Source organism: Mandrillus leucophaeus, unplaced genomic scaffold (assembly GCF_000951045.1).
Source record: "Mandrillus leucophaeus isolate KB7577 unplaced genomic scaffold, Mleu.le_1.0 Scaffold768, whole genome shotgun sequence".
Taxonomy (NCBI): Eukaryota; Metazoa; Chordata; class Mammalia; order Primates; family Cercopithecidae; genus Mandrillus; species Mandrillus leucophaeus.
Window position 1 is genome coordinate 522,240 of NW_012108341.1, and position 19,710 is coordinate 541,949.

Genomic DNA, 19,710 nt, shown 5'->3' on the forward strand with positions numbered 1-19,710 from the left:
TCAAAGAAATCTTGCCAATGTACTGCATTCTTCATTTTGACACCTTGAAATGAATGACTAACAAATTCCTTTTTGAGAAAGAATCTTTAACTTTAACACAATAACATTAATAGACGGTCAAAGAAATAGTAAATTATACCCTATTAGGAGTCATAATTCTATGTAAAATTGCCACGACTGTAGCCTGGAATGAGTCCTTAATTTATATCCTTCAGTGTTCCCTAAATTTAAATAGCAATGCATCATTTTATTATGTACCCAATTTTAATCCTGGAGCATAATTTCAGAATGATGCAATGCTTCCTAAAGGGGTTTTAGACTGGTTCACTGTGGGATTATTGAAGCTGTGTGGTTAGCAGAATGAATAGATGCTTTTGAAGTGAGACAAACCCAATCTTGTTTTGTTAATTTACTAGCTGTTAACCTTGAGAAAATCCAGTTACCCATACAAGCCTCTATTTCTCTATATGGAAAATGGGCACACAAACACTTTGCAGAATTGGGTTTTGAGATAATGCATATAAAACAGGAGGCACTAGCCAGTGCTCATGGAATGATGTTGATGAATGACAAATCAACTTTGCTAATATAGATGAGATTTTCATTCATTTTAAAGGGTACTATGAAATCATAATCTTGAAGTATATGCAGTAAGGACATAGAGAAGAATGTGGCAGATGATTTGAATGTGTTTCCAATAACTTTGAGTTCCCAAAATTATAGGTGACTGTTCATCCTATCAAATGGAGAATCAAACCTAGTATATTGAAAATATTATTTACATTAAAATTAGGGCATAAAAATCATGTCTATGAGAACTCTTTGAAAAAATATTTAAGATTTTTCATTCAGCTGCATTATTTACTCAATATATTTAAAAAAGCTATGAATGCTAAAATAAGATAGAAATAACATAATATAAGAAATACAAAAATTTTATGATGGGCAAATTTCGCATTCATTTTTTTTCTGTATATTGAGTTTTGCATCTGGGAAATTATATCAACTGATTTCAGGTGACTTTTGCTGAATGAAAGTATTAAAGGGCTTTTTGCATGATATTTCCTATAACTTAAAAGGTAATACATGTACCTGGAGAAAATCTAGGAAATACCGAAAATCAATAGAAAAAAATATTCCACAATCTGACCACCAGTGGTGGCTTGAGAACTTTTATAAACAAGTTTGGGCTGAGCGTGGTGACTCACGCCTGTAATCCTAGGACTTTGGGAGGCCAAGATGGGAGGATCGCTTGAGCCCAGGAGTTCGAGGCCAGTCTGGGCAACATAATGACAACCCGTCTCTATTTAAAAAGAATTTTTTTAAAGAAGTTTGAAGAAAACAACTTAGTAGAAGGGCAGATGTGCTTATTCAGAAGCTGCCTTTCTTTGCTAGTTTAATAGGAAGGGCTTGAGGATATTGACGGAGATTATGAGGGGTCTAAAAGTCCTCCAACACCCCATGGTGTCCGTTGCCACTTCCCAAGGGAAATGAATGCTTAAAGTCAGAAGAGTCTAATTTCTGTTTATTACTCCCTTTCTCACCTTCTACAGAGCAGAGCTGAATAGTATTCTATTTTTGACAAGCCGAAAACAGAAACCTGACCCTTCCTTTATATACAAATGTTTATGGAGGATTAGATTAATAACACAATATAGTTCTTAGTTTTAAATCCCTATAGTTAATTACAGGAATTCTTATATAACCTGCTGTCGTAACTAATCCTGGGACACAATGTAAGGGCTTTGTCCTCTTGGAACACTGTTAATGTCAGAGGAAAACAGCCCTTTCCTTTATTCACTGGCTCTGATGTGTGTGTCCATTCTTCACCACAGTCATGTTACTTACTTTGAATCAAAGGTGTGGTGGATTATTCTATTGAGAATTCTAATTCTCCGGGTCTGGATTTTACACTGGCTTTTATGTTGTCCATTTAGGTGTGGTATATGGAGCCCTATGTATTGGAATGGCTGCGCTGGCATCACTTATGGGAGCTTTGTTGCAGGTGAGAGCTGACCCGTGGAGGTTTAAGTCATAAATCACTAAATCTTTTTTTAATGTTGATGTCACCATCCTTCCAGACTTCTCTCAATGTATATTGACACCTGGACATATCAAGTGGCAGAGATGACTATGCTTTTAAAATTTTTTTTTAAATTAAACTTTGTGTTTTGAGATAATTGTGGATTTACATGCAATTGTGAGATATAATACAGAGAGATCTCATATACTCTTTACTCAGTTTCTCTCAATGGTAACGTCTTGCAGTGGTAACATCTTGATAGTACAATATCAAACCCATATATTCTGTATACTAGCTCTTGGTCAGATGTGCTTTTCAAATTTTTTTTACACTGTAGTTTGTCTTTTTATCCTCATAACAGGGACTGTCAAAGTACAATTTTTTTTTTTTTTTTTTTTTTTAGTTTGGATAAAATCTAGTTTATCAATTTGTCTTTTCATGGATTGTGTTTCTGGTGTAGAGTCTAAGAACTTTACCTAGCCCCAGATCTTGAAGATTTTCTTCTGTTTCTTTTCAAAGAGTTTTAGAGTTTTACATTTTATATTTAAGCCTACAATCCCTTTGGAGTTAATTTTTGTATAAAATGTGAGACTTAGGTTGACATTCTTTTTTCCTCTATGAATGTTCAACCAGCACCTTTTGTTGAAAAGGCTATCTTTCTTCCATTGACCTGCCTTTACACGTTCGTAAAAAATCAATTAAGCATATTTGTATGGGTCTATTTCTGGATTCTCTGTTTTCTTTCACTTATTTATGTGTCTGTACTTCTGCCAATACCACACAGCTTTATAATTTGATCATTTTGATTACTGCAGCTTTAAAATAAGTTCAAGATCAGGTCGATTGATTCCTCTCACTGTATTCTTAGTTTTCAAAATTGTTTTAGCTATTCTAGTTCTTTTGCCTTTTCATATGAAGTCTAGGATAATCTTGGTCTGTATCTACAAAAAAAATCTTGCTTAAATATTGATTGCCTGAAAGCTATTTATTCATTTGAGAAGAAATGACATCTTTACTATGTTGAATTTTCTAAAACATGAACATGGTATGTCTCTTCATTTATTTAGCTTTTTATGCAAATCATATTTTTTATGTTGGTGTCTATGTGTTCAATGCTAATATGTAGAAATAAAATTAATGTGTTTATATTTATCTTCAATCTTGTGACCTTGTTGAGCTCACTTATTAGTTCTGAGAGTTTTTTGTTTCTTTGTTTTATGTTTTGGTTTGTTTTGGTGTATTCCTTGAGATATTCTACATAAACAATCATGTCATTTTCGAATAGGGCAGTTTTATTTCTTTCCTTCTGAACTGTATGTATGCCTTTTATTTCCTTATTGCACTGGCTTCAACTTCCACATCATGTTGAATAGAAGTAGTGAGAGTGGAAATCCTTACCCAGTTCTCCAATGTGAACAGGAAACTCTCTATTCCTATTTTTTTTTCTGAGAGTTTTCACCATAAATGGGTGTTGAATTTTTTCAAACACTTTTTCTGTCATCAATTTATATGATCATGTGATCTTCTTTAGCCTACTTACATGATGGATTACATTGATTGATTTTCTAAAGCAGAACCAGCCTTGCACACTGGGAATAAACCTTGTTTGGTCACAGTGTGTAGTTATTTTTATATATTGCTGAATTCTATGTGCTAATATTTTATTAAGAATTTTTACATCTATGTTCATGAAGAATATTGATCTGTAGTGGGGTGTGTGTGTGTGTGTGCATGTGAGTGTGTGTGTGTGTGTGTGAGTATACTGCCCTTGGTTTTGATAGCAGGGTTATACTAGCTTCATAAAATAAAATGAGAAGGATTCTGTTTTCTATTTTCTAGGAGAGATTGTCTAAAATTAGTGCCAATTATTCCTTAATTATTTGGTAGAATTCTCTAGGGAAAGCATCTGGGCCTGGATTTTTTTTTTTTTTTTTTAGTTTTAAAATTATGAATTTAATTTTCTTAATAGTTATAGAGGTATTCAAATTATCCCTTTCATATTCGATGAATTGTGACAATTTATGTTTTTGAGGAATTGTTCCATTTTATCTAAGTTTGCAAATTTATATATGTATAGTTGTTCACAGTATTTCTGTACTATCCTTTTGATATCTGCAGGACCTGTAGTGATAGACCCTGTTTCATTCCTAATATTGGTAATGTTTATCTTATTTTTTTTGGTCTTTCTACAGGTTTGTCAATTTCATTGATGTTTTCAAAGAACCAACTTCTTTTTTTTATTGATTTTTCTGTGTTGTTTTTCTGTTTTCATTCATTGATTTTTAACTTTTCTCTTTATGACTTCTTTTCTCCTTGCTTTGGGTTTTAATTTGCTATTCTCGAGGTGGGATCTTAGGTTATTGATTTAAATCTTCTCTTTTCTAATGTGTGCATTTATGCTGAACATTTCCTTCTTGGTGCTAGTTTACCTGTGTTCCACAACTTTTGACATCTTGTATGCTTGTTTACATTCAGCTGAATACATTTTTAAGTTTTCTTTGAGATATTCTTTTGGTTCATGGATTATTTAGAAGTATGTTACTTAGTTTGCAAGTATTCAAATATTTTCCTGTTATCTTTCTATTATTGATTTCTAGTTTGATGCCATTGTGATCAGAGAACACACTATGATTTCAGTTCTTTTAAGCTTGTTGAGGTCTGTTTTATAACCTAGGATATGGTATTTTGTCATATGTCCCATGGGCACTTGAAAAGAATGTGTATTCTTTTTTTATTATGTAGAGTGTTTCATAACTATCAATTAAATTCTGTTTGTTGATGGTTGCTGATTTTCTGTTTAGTTGTTTTATCAATTGTTGAGATAGGGGTGGTGAATTCTCCAAATATAATTGTATATTTGTCTATTTCCCTTTTAGTTCTATCAGTTTTTGCTTTGCTTCATGCATTGGGTCTTATTGAAGGATTAACTTTTTTGTTATTATGTAATGTCCCTATCTGTCTCTGAGAAATTTTTTTGCTGTGAAGTCTATTTATCTGATATTATTATAGTTACTTCTACTTTCCATTGATTAATGGTTGCATAATATATTTTTCTATTTTTTCACTTTGAACCGCCTATGCTGCTGTATTTGAAGTGAGTTTTTTTGTAGACAGCACATAGTTGAGTCTTTTTTAAAAATCCAACCTGTCAATCTCTGTCTTTTCATTGGTATACTTAGACCATTCACATTTTATATAATTATTGGTATGTTATGTTAAGGCTTAAGCATCATTTTTTGGTTTTCTGTTTGGTATTTCTGTTTTTTGTTTTCTGCCTTCCTGTGAGTTGCTCTAGGGTTCCTTCTTTCTACCATTTCCTTTCTGTTTAGAAAACTTCTTTTAGCCATTCTTTTAGTTTTCCTTCACCTGAGAATGTCTTGAGTTTCCCCTTTATCCCCAAAGGATATTTTTGTTGGGTGTATGATTCTGAGTTGTTAGTTTTTTCCCTCATGAGTTAAAATATTTTCCTACTTTCTTCTTGTCTCTATAATTTCTGATGATAAATATGCTACTATTCTAATTGTTTTCCCTTACAGGTAAGGAGTCATTTCTTTCTGGATGCTCTCAGGGTTTTTGTTTTGTTTTGTTTTGTTTCTTCTTTAGTTTTCAGAAGTTTAATTATGATGTATCTTGGTGTATATTTCTTTGTTTTGAGTTTTTGATGTGTCTTGGCATGTATTTCTTTCTTTTCTTTTCCTATTTTTTTAGGGTTACTCAGTTTCTTGAATCTTGAATCAGCTTCTTTCATAAGTCTGAAAGAGATTTATGTCTCTTGCCAAGTTTGAGAAGTTCAGACATTAATTCTTTGAGTACTTGTCCATCCCATCATCTTTCTCTTTTCCTCTGGGACTCTCATGACATGAATGTTAAAATTTTTTGTTATGGTTCTACAGATCCCTGAAGTTAATTTTATATTTCTTCATTTCATTTCTCTCTATTGTTCAGTTTGGGTTATTTCTGTTGCTCTGTCATTCAGTTCACTGATCTTTTTCTTGGTTCCCTCTATTTTGCTGTTGTGCCCATTCATTTAAATTTCTTATTTCAGTTATTGTATTTCTTCAGCGTAATAATTTCATTTGGTTCTTCCTAATATCTTCTTTTTTTAACTGAGATTTTTCTATGTATATTTTTTCCCTCTATTTTTTCATTAGTTTCAAGTGAGTTCTAATTGTTAAAGCATTTTTTAATCATGGCTGTTTCAAATTTTTTATCAAATAATTCTATTTCTGTAATCTCCGTATTGACATCTATAGATTGTCTTTTTATATTCAGTTAGAGATCTTCCTGGTTCTTTCTATGAAAAGTTAATTTCCACTGAAACCTGGGCATTTCAATATTATGTGATGAGACTTTGAATCTCACCTTCTGTTTTAGCTGGCTTTCTCTGACACTACTTCAGTAGCATAAGGGAGGGTGCTGCCTCATTACTGTCAGATGGAGGTAGAAGTCTAGAGGGAGGAGCTCCTTGTTATGCAGGATAGGGGTATGTAGTATACTATGAGACATATTGTGGCTGTAAGATTAATAATAGCGCATAAGGCCCGCTGAAATATCTTGTAGGACTGATATGACATGTCTCATGGGAATTTACAACCCTGGCTCAGGGATTTCCAGGAAACAAAGCCACCTCAGCACAGATACAGCTTTCATAAACCTTAGAACAAAGCTTACTTTTAAAATAATGGCTTAAATACCTTTTATGAAAGAAATACTTGGTAACTAACCTGGACGAAATACAGGTATAAGAAAGGGAGAAGGACTCCCCCAAGGTCTGACAATGGTCTCTGGATGAAGACTCTCTGGTCAGTTCATGATCTGACTCCCTGACTGTATCTGGCCCATGACAACAGCTTATTCTCACTATCCATCTTCTAAGAGTGCTGCCAGAATAAACCAATTGAGCATTAGATGGTGCCTAAGACTCATCTTTGATGTGAAGTGAACAGAAGAGGAGACATTGTCCCTGGGAAAGCTGGTTAACTAGGTCCACCTACAACCTCTGAACACAACTGGCATTGAGGATAGGATAATAAGTGAGCAAGTGTATAATGACACCCATTTCTAAGGAAGGACTGGGAAAGGGTGACTGGGGACTGGTTATGATCAAGAAATCAGATGAAGCCCTCCGGAACACTCCATAGTGTGTCTGGCAGCTCTTATTTTACTTTCTGGTCTGTTGCTGCCTTCTACATACACTTTGTCTGTGCCTCTGTTGTGAAATTGCCACCATGAAAAACCTGCCAAAATTATTCTTAAGACCATTCTGGCCCCCAGTAACTGGGGACAGGCTCTAAGGAGGAGGAAGCAGAGGTGGAGGATGCCCTGGCTTGAAGAGCCAACCGCTGGCTGGTGTGTCTCTGGCTCCTGCTGTGGGAGGTTGCTTCTTGCCCCCAAAGATCTTGGTATCGTGATGCCACAGACCAAGAAGGCAAAGGTGAAGCTTACCTGCGGAAGGGTTATGTGCTGTTGTCCACCAGCTAGGGACTTAGAAGCATATTTCCCAAGGGACTAACATCACCAGTGAAGTCCACAAGAATCATCAAAGGGCACGTCACAGCTGTTCCCAGCCCACCATGCACTCCAGTTGAGACAGCGTGGCTTCTCAAGGGGTGTGCCCCACCCTATGATGCCTGCTGAGTGTTGCTGGCAGCATCCCACAGGCAACATGCCCAAGTCACGCGGGCTCACTTCAGAGTTGCGTCATTCTGCCTGGCCGATCCAGAGCCCTGTGAGCTGTGGAATGATGATTCTGAGTGTGCTGGCTTACCGCTGGCTACACCACAGGTGTCACCAGTCATCGCCTGGGCTGAGAAAGCAGCTGCCACCTCCACAGCTGGCTGAGATGAGGAAGTGTGTCCTAGACACCATACAAGTCCATGAAGAGGTTCACCCCTGTTGTGGACAGAAATTCAAAGCCCGCTCAAAGACCTGGTGCAGGAACCCAATGAGAAAGGCACCACCTGGCTGTGCTGTGTGTACCTGACAGGATGTGCTTTGCAACTCATAGGCTGAGAAATACAAATACAACAGCCAGCGGCTATCTTTAAAGATAATAAGATCATTTCCTTATTTCAAGACCCTGTCGAGCTTATCCAGGCACAGAGTGGAGCAGGTAGACGTAGTTGTCCCTGCACTCCGTTGCAGTGGCTATTCAGGCCTGGGGACTATTCACCCCCAGCATGAACCTCTTTTCATCAAGGGCTAAAGGTGGCTGGTGTACACTGAGGAAGAAGGGGAGCTACTATGGCGCTTAGGCATGCTCCAGTGAGTTTGCATAGCCGCCACTCCCATGGAACAGGGGCACAACTGGGAGACCCTGAAACAGGCCACCTTGCACCCAGATACCTTACAGATGTTTTTAAGGAGAGCCCATCATAAGCCAAACCAACTCTCCTGGCCCTGATGGCCACAGTCCCTGAAGTTAATTGAGCTCTGTAGGTCCTCACCACCCTGGAAAATGCTGCAACAGAACCATCCAACAGTGTTCACAGCAGCACCTTTCTCCCCACCCACCACCCAGGACCCTGCAGCCAGAGGTCTCACACTGGGCTCTGCTCTCCCTGGCCTTCCCATACCCATCACCTACTGGATGAGGCCCAGTCCAGCTGTTCCCAAGGGCAGAGTGACCTCTACTGGCAGTTACACTGAAGGGTGCTTTCAAATTGGCTCCTGTCTGACAAGCCTCATGAATTCCTGCAAACCCTCCTTAATATCAGTGTCGCCCAACCATCCCATCCACTGACCCACCACCCATCTGGATGGCTGAGCATCAACTTCCACCTTTGGGAAGATGCCTTCACTGCTAACATTCCTGCCGTGTGCCCAGGATGACCCAAAGACTGTCCCACCCATCCTGCTTATATCCCTCCCTGGCAAGAGTTTCACTGGTGTATTTATCTAGGGGTCTCTTGGGCCATCACTGTTTCTGCAGCCAGTGCCTCCTAGAGACATTTGGTGCCCCAGTTGTGCCTGGCAGCCATCTGGAATGGTCAACACCCTGAACTTTGGCTTCATCAGGCCATGTTCAAGATCATGATTTTAGATCTTTGACAGCACCTCAGCACACAGTGTCCCCAGACCTAATTGCTTAGTTCTGTATCCTCCTTATCCTTCTGTTCCATTTTCACATGTCATTGCTTTGCAATCAAGCAACTCCAAGCCTGCTACCACTGAGTCCGTTCAGCTCCTTTTACCTGCTCATGTAATCGTGTTTCCAAGCCCCAGTGTGCCCGTGTTCTTTTGCTGCTACTCCAGGTGGCCTGACTTGCCACATCCAAATGTGGCTTCTCCAGACCTATTCACCGATTACTCAGCACTGAGGTCACTGACAGCCTCCACCACATTTTGGCCACCCACTAAGCAGCCAACCTTCCAGCCTGCTGGGCACGCCTTCGCTGGCCTGCCACACATCCATTGCTTCCCGTCCAGACTTGGTCGCTACCTGTCCTCATTCTTCCCTCATCATTGGTGAGTCTGCCCCAAAGCCACAGCTGAGCCCCATTCTCATGAACTCCCCTGACTGCTCAGCTGGACACTAGATCTACTCTATACTCTCTGTGATGATACAGTTCAATTCCAGATTGTTCCGAGTGTGCCACCGACTCGTACTAACTGTCCTACAGAAGATCTGTTTCTCAAGATTTGACTGACCATGGAGTGCACTTTCAAGCTCGGGCAGCCTCTCAATTATTGACCCCCTCAGGGTCAGGGGTGGAGTGTGGTATACAGTGAGATGTATCATGGCTATACGATTAATGATAGGCATAAGGCCACTCAAGCAACTCACAGGGTCAGTCCTATCTGTCCGGTTGGGGATTTCCAACTGGATTTCCAAGAGATCAGGTTACCTCAGCATGATGCAACTTTCACAAACCTTAGATCAAAGGTTACCCTTACAAGCATAGCTTAATCTCTCTTTGTGAACAAAACACCTGGTAACTGACCTGGATTGAATACAAGTATAAGAAAGGAGAAATGATCCTCCAAACTCTGAGAATGGTCTCTAGATGAAAACCCTCCTGGTCTGTCAGTCATCTGACCGGTGACTAAATCTGTCCCACAACACCATCCTGCTCCTGCTATCCTTCTGGTGCTCTTAGCACTGCCAGAATAAAATGCATGGGCATCAGACGGTATACAAGACTCAACGATGATGCAAAGTGAACTTAAGGGGAGAGGCTTCCCTGGGAAGCTGGTTAACTAGGACCACCCAGAACATCCGAGGACAACAGGGTAGAATTCACTGACATCATGGAGGAGGTGGCTTTGTCACTGCTGGGCCATGGTGAAAGTCCCGATTTTCCACTAGGTCTCCTGTGACATTGCCAGCAGGGAGGCAAAGGGTGCCTCGTGATAGGCTGGGGGTATGGAATCTAGGCTGGCATGGGCATGGGTGGGGTGAATAGATTATTCTGTGGAATGGAGTGTTTGGGGTCTAAGAGTTTTCCATCTTCATAGGCTGCTCCTTTCCTGGCCCTGTGACTAGAGAGAGAACAGGACTTTATGAGGGGTTTTTATCTTATTTCATTTTTTTGCTTGTGTCTGTTGCCGTTTCGAGGCTAGCTGGCTTCTTTGACTCTCAGGCTGGAACACATGAAGCAAAAAGAAAATTCAGGGAACTCACACTGTACCATTCTTCAGGTCCAGGGTCCCTAGTGGGCTGCCTTCTTTCCACCTTTCAGAGTCGTCTTATGTTTATTTTATATGGCATGTCAGGATTTTTAATTTTATTAGCAGGAGGAATAGAGAAATGTATGTTTATCTTCTCAGAAGTAGAAACACTTCATTGAAATTTTTTTTTTGGTTTATTTACCTGAAGGGTCTTCCACCTCCTGTGGCATTTGCTCTTCTGATTAGAGAGCATTTTTGTGTTGGAAAACTCCCTCGTGCTCCTGTGGAGCTGTGGGCCTGGAGAGGACAGACCAATCTTTAGAACAGTGTCTTCTTCCTGAACTCTGTGGTCACCTCACTGTCTTTAGCATACGGGCCTTGGCATAGACTTCTCTGACTGCAACACCTTCCTCTCTACCTCGTCCACTGCCTAAGCCTTAGTTATTCTTCAGTTTTCATTTTAACACTTTACTTATTTAAAGAGACTTTTCCTGTTACCTGGATACGTTTGCATTCCCTTCTGCTAAATGTTTCAGGAGCACCTTGTACTTTCTTTATCATCTCTTGTCAAACTTTATTGCAGTTATTTATCTAATGTCTGTTTTACTGAATAGCCTGTAATCCATGAAGGTGGGGAAGATGACATTGTTGTTCAACCGTCTATCAAATATCTGGTGCCTACTGCAGTGCCCAGGACAAAGCAAGACATTAACAACTTTAGCTCGAATGTTAACTAATCATGTAGTTAGGCTCATAAATATCCTATTATCCGATCACCGTAAGTGCTCCCTGAAATTTCCCTGGCCACTTGGGCTGCTCCTCTGGGATCCTGGACCTCCTGTTGACCTAGAAACTTAAAGGCTAATACTGGCAAAGTAGGGGTCCTCCAGGATCTTTTTCAGTCCTAAGGCTTGGGGCCATTCTGGTTGGTTGTTGCTTAGGGCATACCACCTGTTAAAATAGTTTGATCTCATCTCTGGTTATATGAGTGAATGAATTAGATCCAGAGCTCCAAGCCTGTCCAGCACTCCTAAACCATAGCCAGTCATACAGAATGTGCTTTCTTCATAGTCTGCATTAGTGCCTGGAGCTCTTATTGTGGTTGATTCCCCTTTTTCCATATATCAGCTATGGCCTGATTATATACAATGACATGTTCTAGCAGAGTCATCATAACTCCAAGCCAGTTCATCCTTGCTTCATCTCCAGCCAAGGTCTTCTTTCCTCTTCTTTCCTCTTATAGATCTTTTTGGGGTATCTTCCTTATGTCTCCAAAACTGCTCACAGATCACACAGTCATAACTTGCTTTGTGGGTCATATGACCTCTTGCAGTGGAGTCTGTCTCCCTTCTGACTGTACTCTGTGTAAACTGACTCAGGATCACATCCTTGAGTTCACATCATTTTAAACACTAGTTCTCCTCTCTACTTGGTACCACCTCTTTTTCTTCTTTCATGAAGTAGGCCTATTTAAAACAACAGCAACAATAACAACAAGCACTATTTCCTCTAATATTTCCTTGACATGATATTTTCTCTTTGATTCGTTCATTCTGTTCTATTAAAACCCTCTCCTCTCTGGGCAAACCAGTGATTCCCTGCTCTTCTTTTATGGTTCTGTCCATTCTTAAGAACTGGGCATTTGATTATTGGGATCATATATCTCTTGGAAGCTTCATTTAGTTGCATTACCTCATGCGATGTTTGCACTGTAAAACTTTTTCACTATCCTGGATTTGGTATCTCTACATCAAAGCAGAGGTTGCAGTTATCTGATTAGATTTTAAATCTATTTCTATATGATTTGATCAGTCTTTTAAAAATCATATTTATCATTCTAGCTTCATCCTTAAGGAACCAAATCAGGAATGGCCAACGGGTTTCATCCTCCTCTCTGGTCACATAGTAGTACTTGTCCACAGTTTTGAGAGGATTTTGAGATGATCAAAGCACAAAGGAGTGCTGTGATTTATAAACATCTGCAAGAGCAATGCTAAGAGGAGAGGTATCATTCATGATTTATACATTCATATAGGCACTCCCATTGTCTCAGGCCTCTTTATCTTCTTTGTGTTGTGTGGCCTTTTTTGAGGCTACCTGTAGAAACAGATGGATACTTGAGACTGAGACGCAGAAACTTGTAAGTTGTAATGATGTCTTTTCCAGTGACAAGGCTATCATGACTAAAACTATGATTTTCAGAAGGAGGCTGAATACTTTAAATCATTATCCTGATGAAATGACTTTGAAATATTTTAGTTTGGATTTGAGATTGCTAATTTCTGACGTTGTATTATTTTTGTAGGCAGCACTCAGCATATTTGGTATGGTTGGTGGACCACTTATGGGCCTGTTCGCTTTGGGCATTTTGGTTCCCTTTGCCAACTCAATTGTAAGTACAAAGAATGAATATGTGTGAGGATTACTTTTTGAACTATACTAGCAGCTCTACACAGTTTTCTCGGTTGTAAAGATATGGTTCCTTTGAGATTTGTCATTAGCTACTTGTCTTGATGACTTAAATTATTTCTATTGACTTTAGTGGAGTATACAAGGAAGTACTATGTATAGGGACCCTAAAAGTGTGAAGTTCAATGGAAACTTCCAGAACCACATAGGGCAATTTTAAATATTCATAATATAACTAAAGGAGCAACATTTTTTTGTGCACTTACCGACTTGCCCTTCTCAAAAATTAATAGCTAGGATTTAAAAGAGATCAATAGGCTCAGATATGAGCGATTTAAGGGCAGTAAAACTTAGGATTTCTGTGAATAGCCATAGCACAGCAAAGAGATGCAACACAATCTTACCACCTTGGCCAGGAATTTTCTACTCCTGACATTTAAAGCTGTAGCTCCCACAACATGATTTAGCCCCAAAGGGATGATCATAATTGGGAATATTTTCCAGAAAGACATAATATCTCTGTCCTTCTACCTAGACATATCTGTGCTTAGAAGTGCTAACGTTTGTTTGGAATAAATGAGCTAGAAATTATTTCTCTGAAACCCAGAAGAAAGTCCACCGTTCCAGTCTGGCTATAAGATGTAGTTCAGGAAAAACTGATAATGTATGTACAGTTGCTTCATATATAGAATAGCCATTCAACTCTGACTTCACATTTGGAACTCTATTTTCCTTATAAGGCATTAGGAATTGGTAAGGCAGATATTAATAAGGACTATTGTGGTTATTATTTATTATCCTCAATGAAATGTCATATGAAAAGCTACTTTTGTAGGAATTAATCACAATGAAAGAGATTTGTTTATGTCCACCTCAGAATGTTGAAGCTTGGATTAGACTCTTTGCATGATGAAATGCATTAGTTTGTTAAGTATCAGAAAAGTGTATTTAAAAATCAACTTTTGATATTTGGCATTTGTTGCCAGCATGCATTTCCTCCAGAAGAGCTGTAGCTGACTAAGCTAACATGCCCTTTTCTGGGGGCGGTAATGGGAGAATAACATACTATTTATCCTGCCGTGAACAGTATCTTTTTTTTTTTTAAACCATGTCCAGGTTTTTCACTAGCAGATTATCTGCCTTCCTTCAAAGTGGGCTTTCTCACTCCTTTTACCCTCCCTGCCTCACTACCTTTCATTCATTTATTCACTTGTTCATTTATTCAATAAATTTTTATGGGCTGAGCACTGTCTTGGGAGAAGCGAGCACTGAATGTTTCTGCCCTTGTGGGTTTTATAATTTTGTGCCATGTTGAACTTGGCTTTCTAATATTAATTTTGACATCAAAGCAAATTGTATTATTTTTCTTTTAAAAGCATTCTTGTTTTACAGGGAGCACTTGTTGGTCTGATGGCTGGATTTGCTACTTCTCTGTGGGTTGGAATTGGAGCGCAAATGTATCCTCCACTTCCTGAGAGAACGTCGCCGTTGCAGCTTGATATCCAAGGCTGTAACAGCACATACAACGAGACAAATTTGATGACAACCACAGAAATGCCATTTACTACTAGTGCTTTTCAAATACACAATGTTCAAAGGTATTGAATTAAGTTTTATTACATTATACTTTAAAAAATGTATGCAACAAGTAGAGAACTCCAGTTGTGTTTTGTCTTGCTTACAACACTGTGACTTTGCCTAATTCTGGAATGAGTAAAACCCGTGTGGCTAGCTATACTATTTTCTGCAGCAGTAACAAAAAATGTCATATTTTCATAATTTTTCTAGACATTTCTGCCTTATCTACAGATGTGAGGAAACTTAAATATTAATGAGAAAATTCTATTATGTGTAAACTCTCCTAAACACCAGCTCTTAGCTACACAAGAATTATCGTTGTCTTGGAAAAACTTTTAAAATGGAAAACACAATTATAAATAAATATTGCTTATGTAGTCTTTGAAGGATAGATTTTACTGACCACAAGCTACAATTATTTAAACATGTTAAATAATTGCCATTTGTTCAGTTGAAGATTCCAAATCTTTAAAGCACTAGCAGTGCTTGCAGCTGTGATCTTCATGCTTGATTTCAGTCGTGCAGTACACTTTGGAGCCTCTAGATGCTGAAGTTGTCTGATTTAACGTAATGATGTAGACCTGTGGGGAGAGGCATGCTTTACTGTATAGTGCATGTGAGGGCAGGACTTTCTTTAGTGGATATATAAATGTCCAGCCTTAAAGCACAAACCCTGTGGATATGTTCGAGGAATGCAAAGATGATGCCATTGCCCCCAAAATATTGCCCCAGTGCCAGCTTATCTGGAATGACATCATTATAGAGTCATCCGTTTGGGGTTAAGACACAGCATACCCCTCTTAAAATGGACACAGTCCTGGGAGAAGGAACATGATCATACATATAGCCATTGTTAGCAATTCGTGTTCCAGAAGGAATTCAGCTATGAGAAAGCTAGCCAGTGGGACTTCCAGGGGCGTTCCAGGCAGGTAAGCTCTATATGGTTGAGTGAAAAGGTAGTTCCAGAGCCTGAGGCATATTTGAGGGAAGTTTTACTAGGTGAGGTGCAGTGTAGAGAGGGGCAAGGACATGTGGGGAGCAGTCTGGACAGGCATGAAAGCACTAATGAGAGGGGACTGGGAGAGTCATTAAAGTCAGAAAGGGAGAAAAGATTAATTGAAGGTTAAGTGAGAAGACATACAGGATGTACTTCTTGTTTTACCATTTTGCTTAGCATTTTCCTAATTATGTAAATATTTGCCCTTAAGAGTCTAAGGCAAAATGGTTATTTGGATTCCTGGAAGAAATAAATTAGCTGAAGTTTATTCTATGCCTGGTACCATAATAATCAGTTTTACATGTTAGTTTACTTATCAAATATTTCAGCTTAATAAACAGGAATTTTTGAGCATGGACTATGTACCCAGCCCTGTGCTGACCGTTCATTTAGTATCCATGGAAGAAAATCTTTCTCTCCCAGCCACTGTTTCCTGCCTTCCAGAAAAGTCTAATCTAGCTGGAGGGAATGTGCAAAACAATAAACTCAGTAAGCATGCTAAGTATAAAAACTAGGACATAGTAAATAATAAATACTTGATACATTTTTGTTAAAAGAGTGAGTACAAAGTTGGAGTGTAAGTTAGCATTAAGACTTCAGAGATGTACTGCTACTTCAAGAATGCATAGGTTTGGCTAGATGAAGGGGAAGATCTAGAAAGTTATTCTTGTCACCAGAAGGGACATTGGACAAGAAAATAAATTAAAACATGCATTGTGGTAAGTAATATTCACAGGGTATCATGGGAGCCAGAAGGAGGAAGTCTACCTGACTGGAGTCAAGGAAAGCTTCTTAGAGGAGAATTGCATGGGCTGGAGTTAGTCAGGTGGCGGGATTGAGCACAGGGACACACGGAGGGAGGAGTATGTGTCACAGAATGAAGAAACGACAGGTGCAAAGGCTTGAAGGACTGAAGGATCAGGGCATCTTAGAAAAATCATCCTAGTTCCGTATGGCTGGAGCACAAGGGTTGTGAGTCACCCAGCTGTAGGTTGAATGTGTGATCCTTTGGTTGCCTAGATACAAATTGTTTCGATTGCCTAGATTCAGTATTGATTTTTTTAAGTTTCCAGTATTTGATGGTTACATTGGTAGCTTGCTGTGGTTTTAATTTGTGTTTCGCTTATGATTAATGAAGTCAAATGCATTTTCATTTGTTTGTTGGCCATTTGGATATCTACTTTTGCTACTTAGTCCATTTGAAATGGAGTTTTTAGTACATTTGAAATGGATTCTCTGTCTTTTTCTTATTTACACAGGAGTTCATGATGTATTCTAGATATGAGATATGTTTTGAAAATATTTTTCTCCCATTCCATGGGTTGCCTTTTTACTCTTTTAATGATACTTTTTTTTTTGTCAGTCAAAATCTCTTAATTTTAATTGATATCTGTTTCTCAGTTTTTTCCTATATAGTTAGTCCTTTATGTGTCTTGTTGAGAAATCGTTGTCTATCCTGCAATCATAAAGATATTCCACTAATTTTTCATTTAAAAGCTTTATTGTTAACCATTTCCATTTGGGAAGTGTAATCCACTTTGGAATTGATTTCTGTGGGTGGTGTGATCAAGATTATTCTTCCCCATGTGGACATTCGGTTAACCAAACTGAATTCAAACTTATTGAAAAGACTCCCCTTTGGCCCGCTGAATGTGCTGGTGATGAAAACAATGTTAACCAAGTAACTATTTTTCTGTGGATCTATTTCTCAATTCTTTAGTCTGTTCTATTTTGTCTGTCTTTGGCTCAATATCACACTCTCTTAATTTCATTAGCTCACCTCAATGTGTTCCCCTTCTGTCTGGGCTCTTGACACCTCAAGTTCTCATTGTTTTGTTTTTGTTTTTGTTTGAGACAGAGTCTCGTTCTGTTGCCCAGGCTCTAGCTCAATGCAACCTCCACCTCCTGGGTTCAAGTGATTTTTGTGCCTCAGCCTCCCAAGTAGCTGAGATTACAGGCATGTGCCATGACTCCTGGCCAATTTTTGTATTTTTAGTAGAGATGGGGTTTCACCATGTTGGCCAGGCTGGTCTCGAACTCCTGACCTCGGGTTATCCACCTGCCTTGGCCTCCCAAAGTGCTGGGATTATAGGCGTGAGCCACCGCGCCCAGCCAAATTCTCATTGTCTTGATCTCGCTGATATCTTCAAAAACCTGCCTCCCTCCCCATGCCCCAGGTTTTATATGTTGTTCTCAGCAGAATGATTGGTCTGAATCAAGTAGCTGTCAAAACTGAAAGTGGAATCCTAGAGCAATCATTGTAGAAATGATCATAGAATTTTCATGTTACTCTTTCACTTAAAACATTGCAATGAGTGCCATTGCCTGTAGAGTAAAATTCCAACTCACGTCCAGTCCCACAAAAAGTCCCGGCCTATCTTTCATCTTGTAATCACTGTCTTCTCACTGTGCCTCAGTCAGCTTGTGTTTAGTCTCTGAGATGCTTTCCTCGAGAACATCTGAGAACATTTCTTAGATCTCAGTTCAAATGTCACTTATTCCCAAAGGTTTTCTCTGACCACTTGTAGGGTAGTTCCTCCCTCTCCATCCTGTTAATAGCAAATCATTTTGTTTTATTTTCCTTACAGTGCTTTCTACTAGTGGAAATTATTATATTTATTAATTTGTTTATTGTATTTATCTCTCCATTAGAATATACACTTTATGTGAGCAGGAATCTTATTTACCTTATGTTTAAAAAATAATTTCAGCTTTTATTTAGATACCTGTGCAGCTTTCTTACTGGGGTAAACTCTCGCCTCTCTCCCTTCAACCTCTAGTCATCCCCAGTGTCTATTGTTCCCTTCTTTGTGTCCATAAGTACCCAATGTTTAGCTCCTACTTATAAGTGAGAACATGTGGTATTTGGTTTTCTGTGCCTGCATTAATTTGCTTAGGATAATGGCCTCCAGCTGCATCCATGTTGCTGAAAGGGACGTGATTGTGTTCTTTTTTTATGGCTGCATGGTATTCCATGGTGTATATGAACCACATTTTCTTTTTTTTTCTTTTTTCTTTAATTTTTATTTATTTTTATTTTTTTACCCTTTCTTTTGTTTTTGTTATACTTTAAGTTCTAGGGTACATGTGCACAATGTGCAGGTTTGTTACATATGTATACATGTGCCATGTTGGTGTGCTGCACCCATTAACTTGTCATTTACATCAGGTATATCTCCTGATGCTATCCCTCCCCCCTCCTCCCATCCTATGACAGGCCCCTGTGTGTGATGTTCCCCTTCCTGTGTCCAGATGTTCTCATTGTTCAGTTCCCACCTATGAGTGAGAACATGTGGTGTTTGGTTTTCTGTTCTTGCGATAGTTTGCTGAGAATGATGGTTTCCAGCTTCATCCATGCCCCTACAAAGGACATGAACTTATCCTTTTTTATGGCTGCATAGTATTCCACGGTGTATATGTGCCACATTTTCTTAATCCATTGATGGACATTTGGGTTGTTTCCAAGTCTTTGCTATTGTGCGTAGTGCCACAGTAAACATACGTGTACATGTGTCTTTATAGCAGCATAATTTATAATCCTTTGAGTATATACCCAGTAATGGGATGGCTGGGTCAAATGGTATTTCTAGTTCTAGATCCTTGAGGAATCACCACACTGTCTTCCACAATGGTTGAAGTAGTTTACAGTCCCACCAACAGTGTAAAAGTGTTCCTATTTCTCCACATCCTCTCCAGCACCTGTTGTTTCCTGACTTTTTAATGATCACCATTCTAACTGGTGTGAGATGGTATCTCACGTGGCTTTGATTTGCATTTCTTTGGTGGCTAGTGATGATGAACATTTTTTCATGTGTCTGTTGGCTGCATAAATGTCTTCTTTTGAGAAGTATCTGTTCCTATCCTTTGCCCACTTTTTGATGGGGTTGTTTGTTTTTTTCTTCTAAATTTGTTTGAGTTCTTTGTAAGTTCTGGATATTAGCCCTTTGTCAGATGAGTAGATTGCAAAAATTTTCTCCCATTCCATAGATTGCCTGTTGACTCTGATGGTAGTTTCTTTTGCTGTGCAGAAGCTCTTTAGTTTAATTAGATTCCATTTGTCAATTTTGGCTTTTGTTGCCATTGCTTTTGGTGT

The 19,710-nt window shown here is 38.9% G+C and overlaps 1 protein-coding gene across 1 annotated transcript in view; it reads left to right on the plus strand.

Annotated features, from left to right (window-relative positions):
• SLC5A8 (solute carrier family 5 (sodium/monocarboxylate cotransporter), member 8) overlaps positions 1-19,710 on the plus strand; it is a 64,693-nt gene that overhangs the window by 31,529 nt on the left and 13,454 nt on the right. Inside the window, exons 10-12 of the mRNA XM_011966633.1 lie at positions 1,938-2,005; positions 12,939-13,025; positions 14,435-14,640. Of these exons, the coding sequence (XP_011822023.1) occupies positions 1,938-2,005; positions 12,939-13,025; positions 14,435-14,640 (361 nt within the window). The remainder of the gene's footprint in view (positions 1-1,937; positions 2,006-12,938; positions 13,026-14,434; positions 14,641-19,710) is intronic.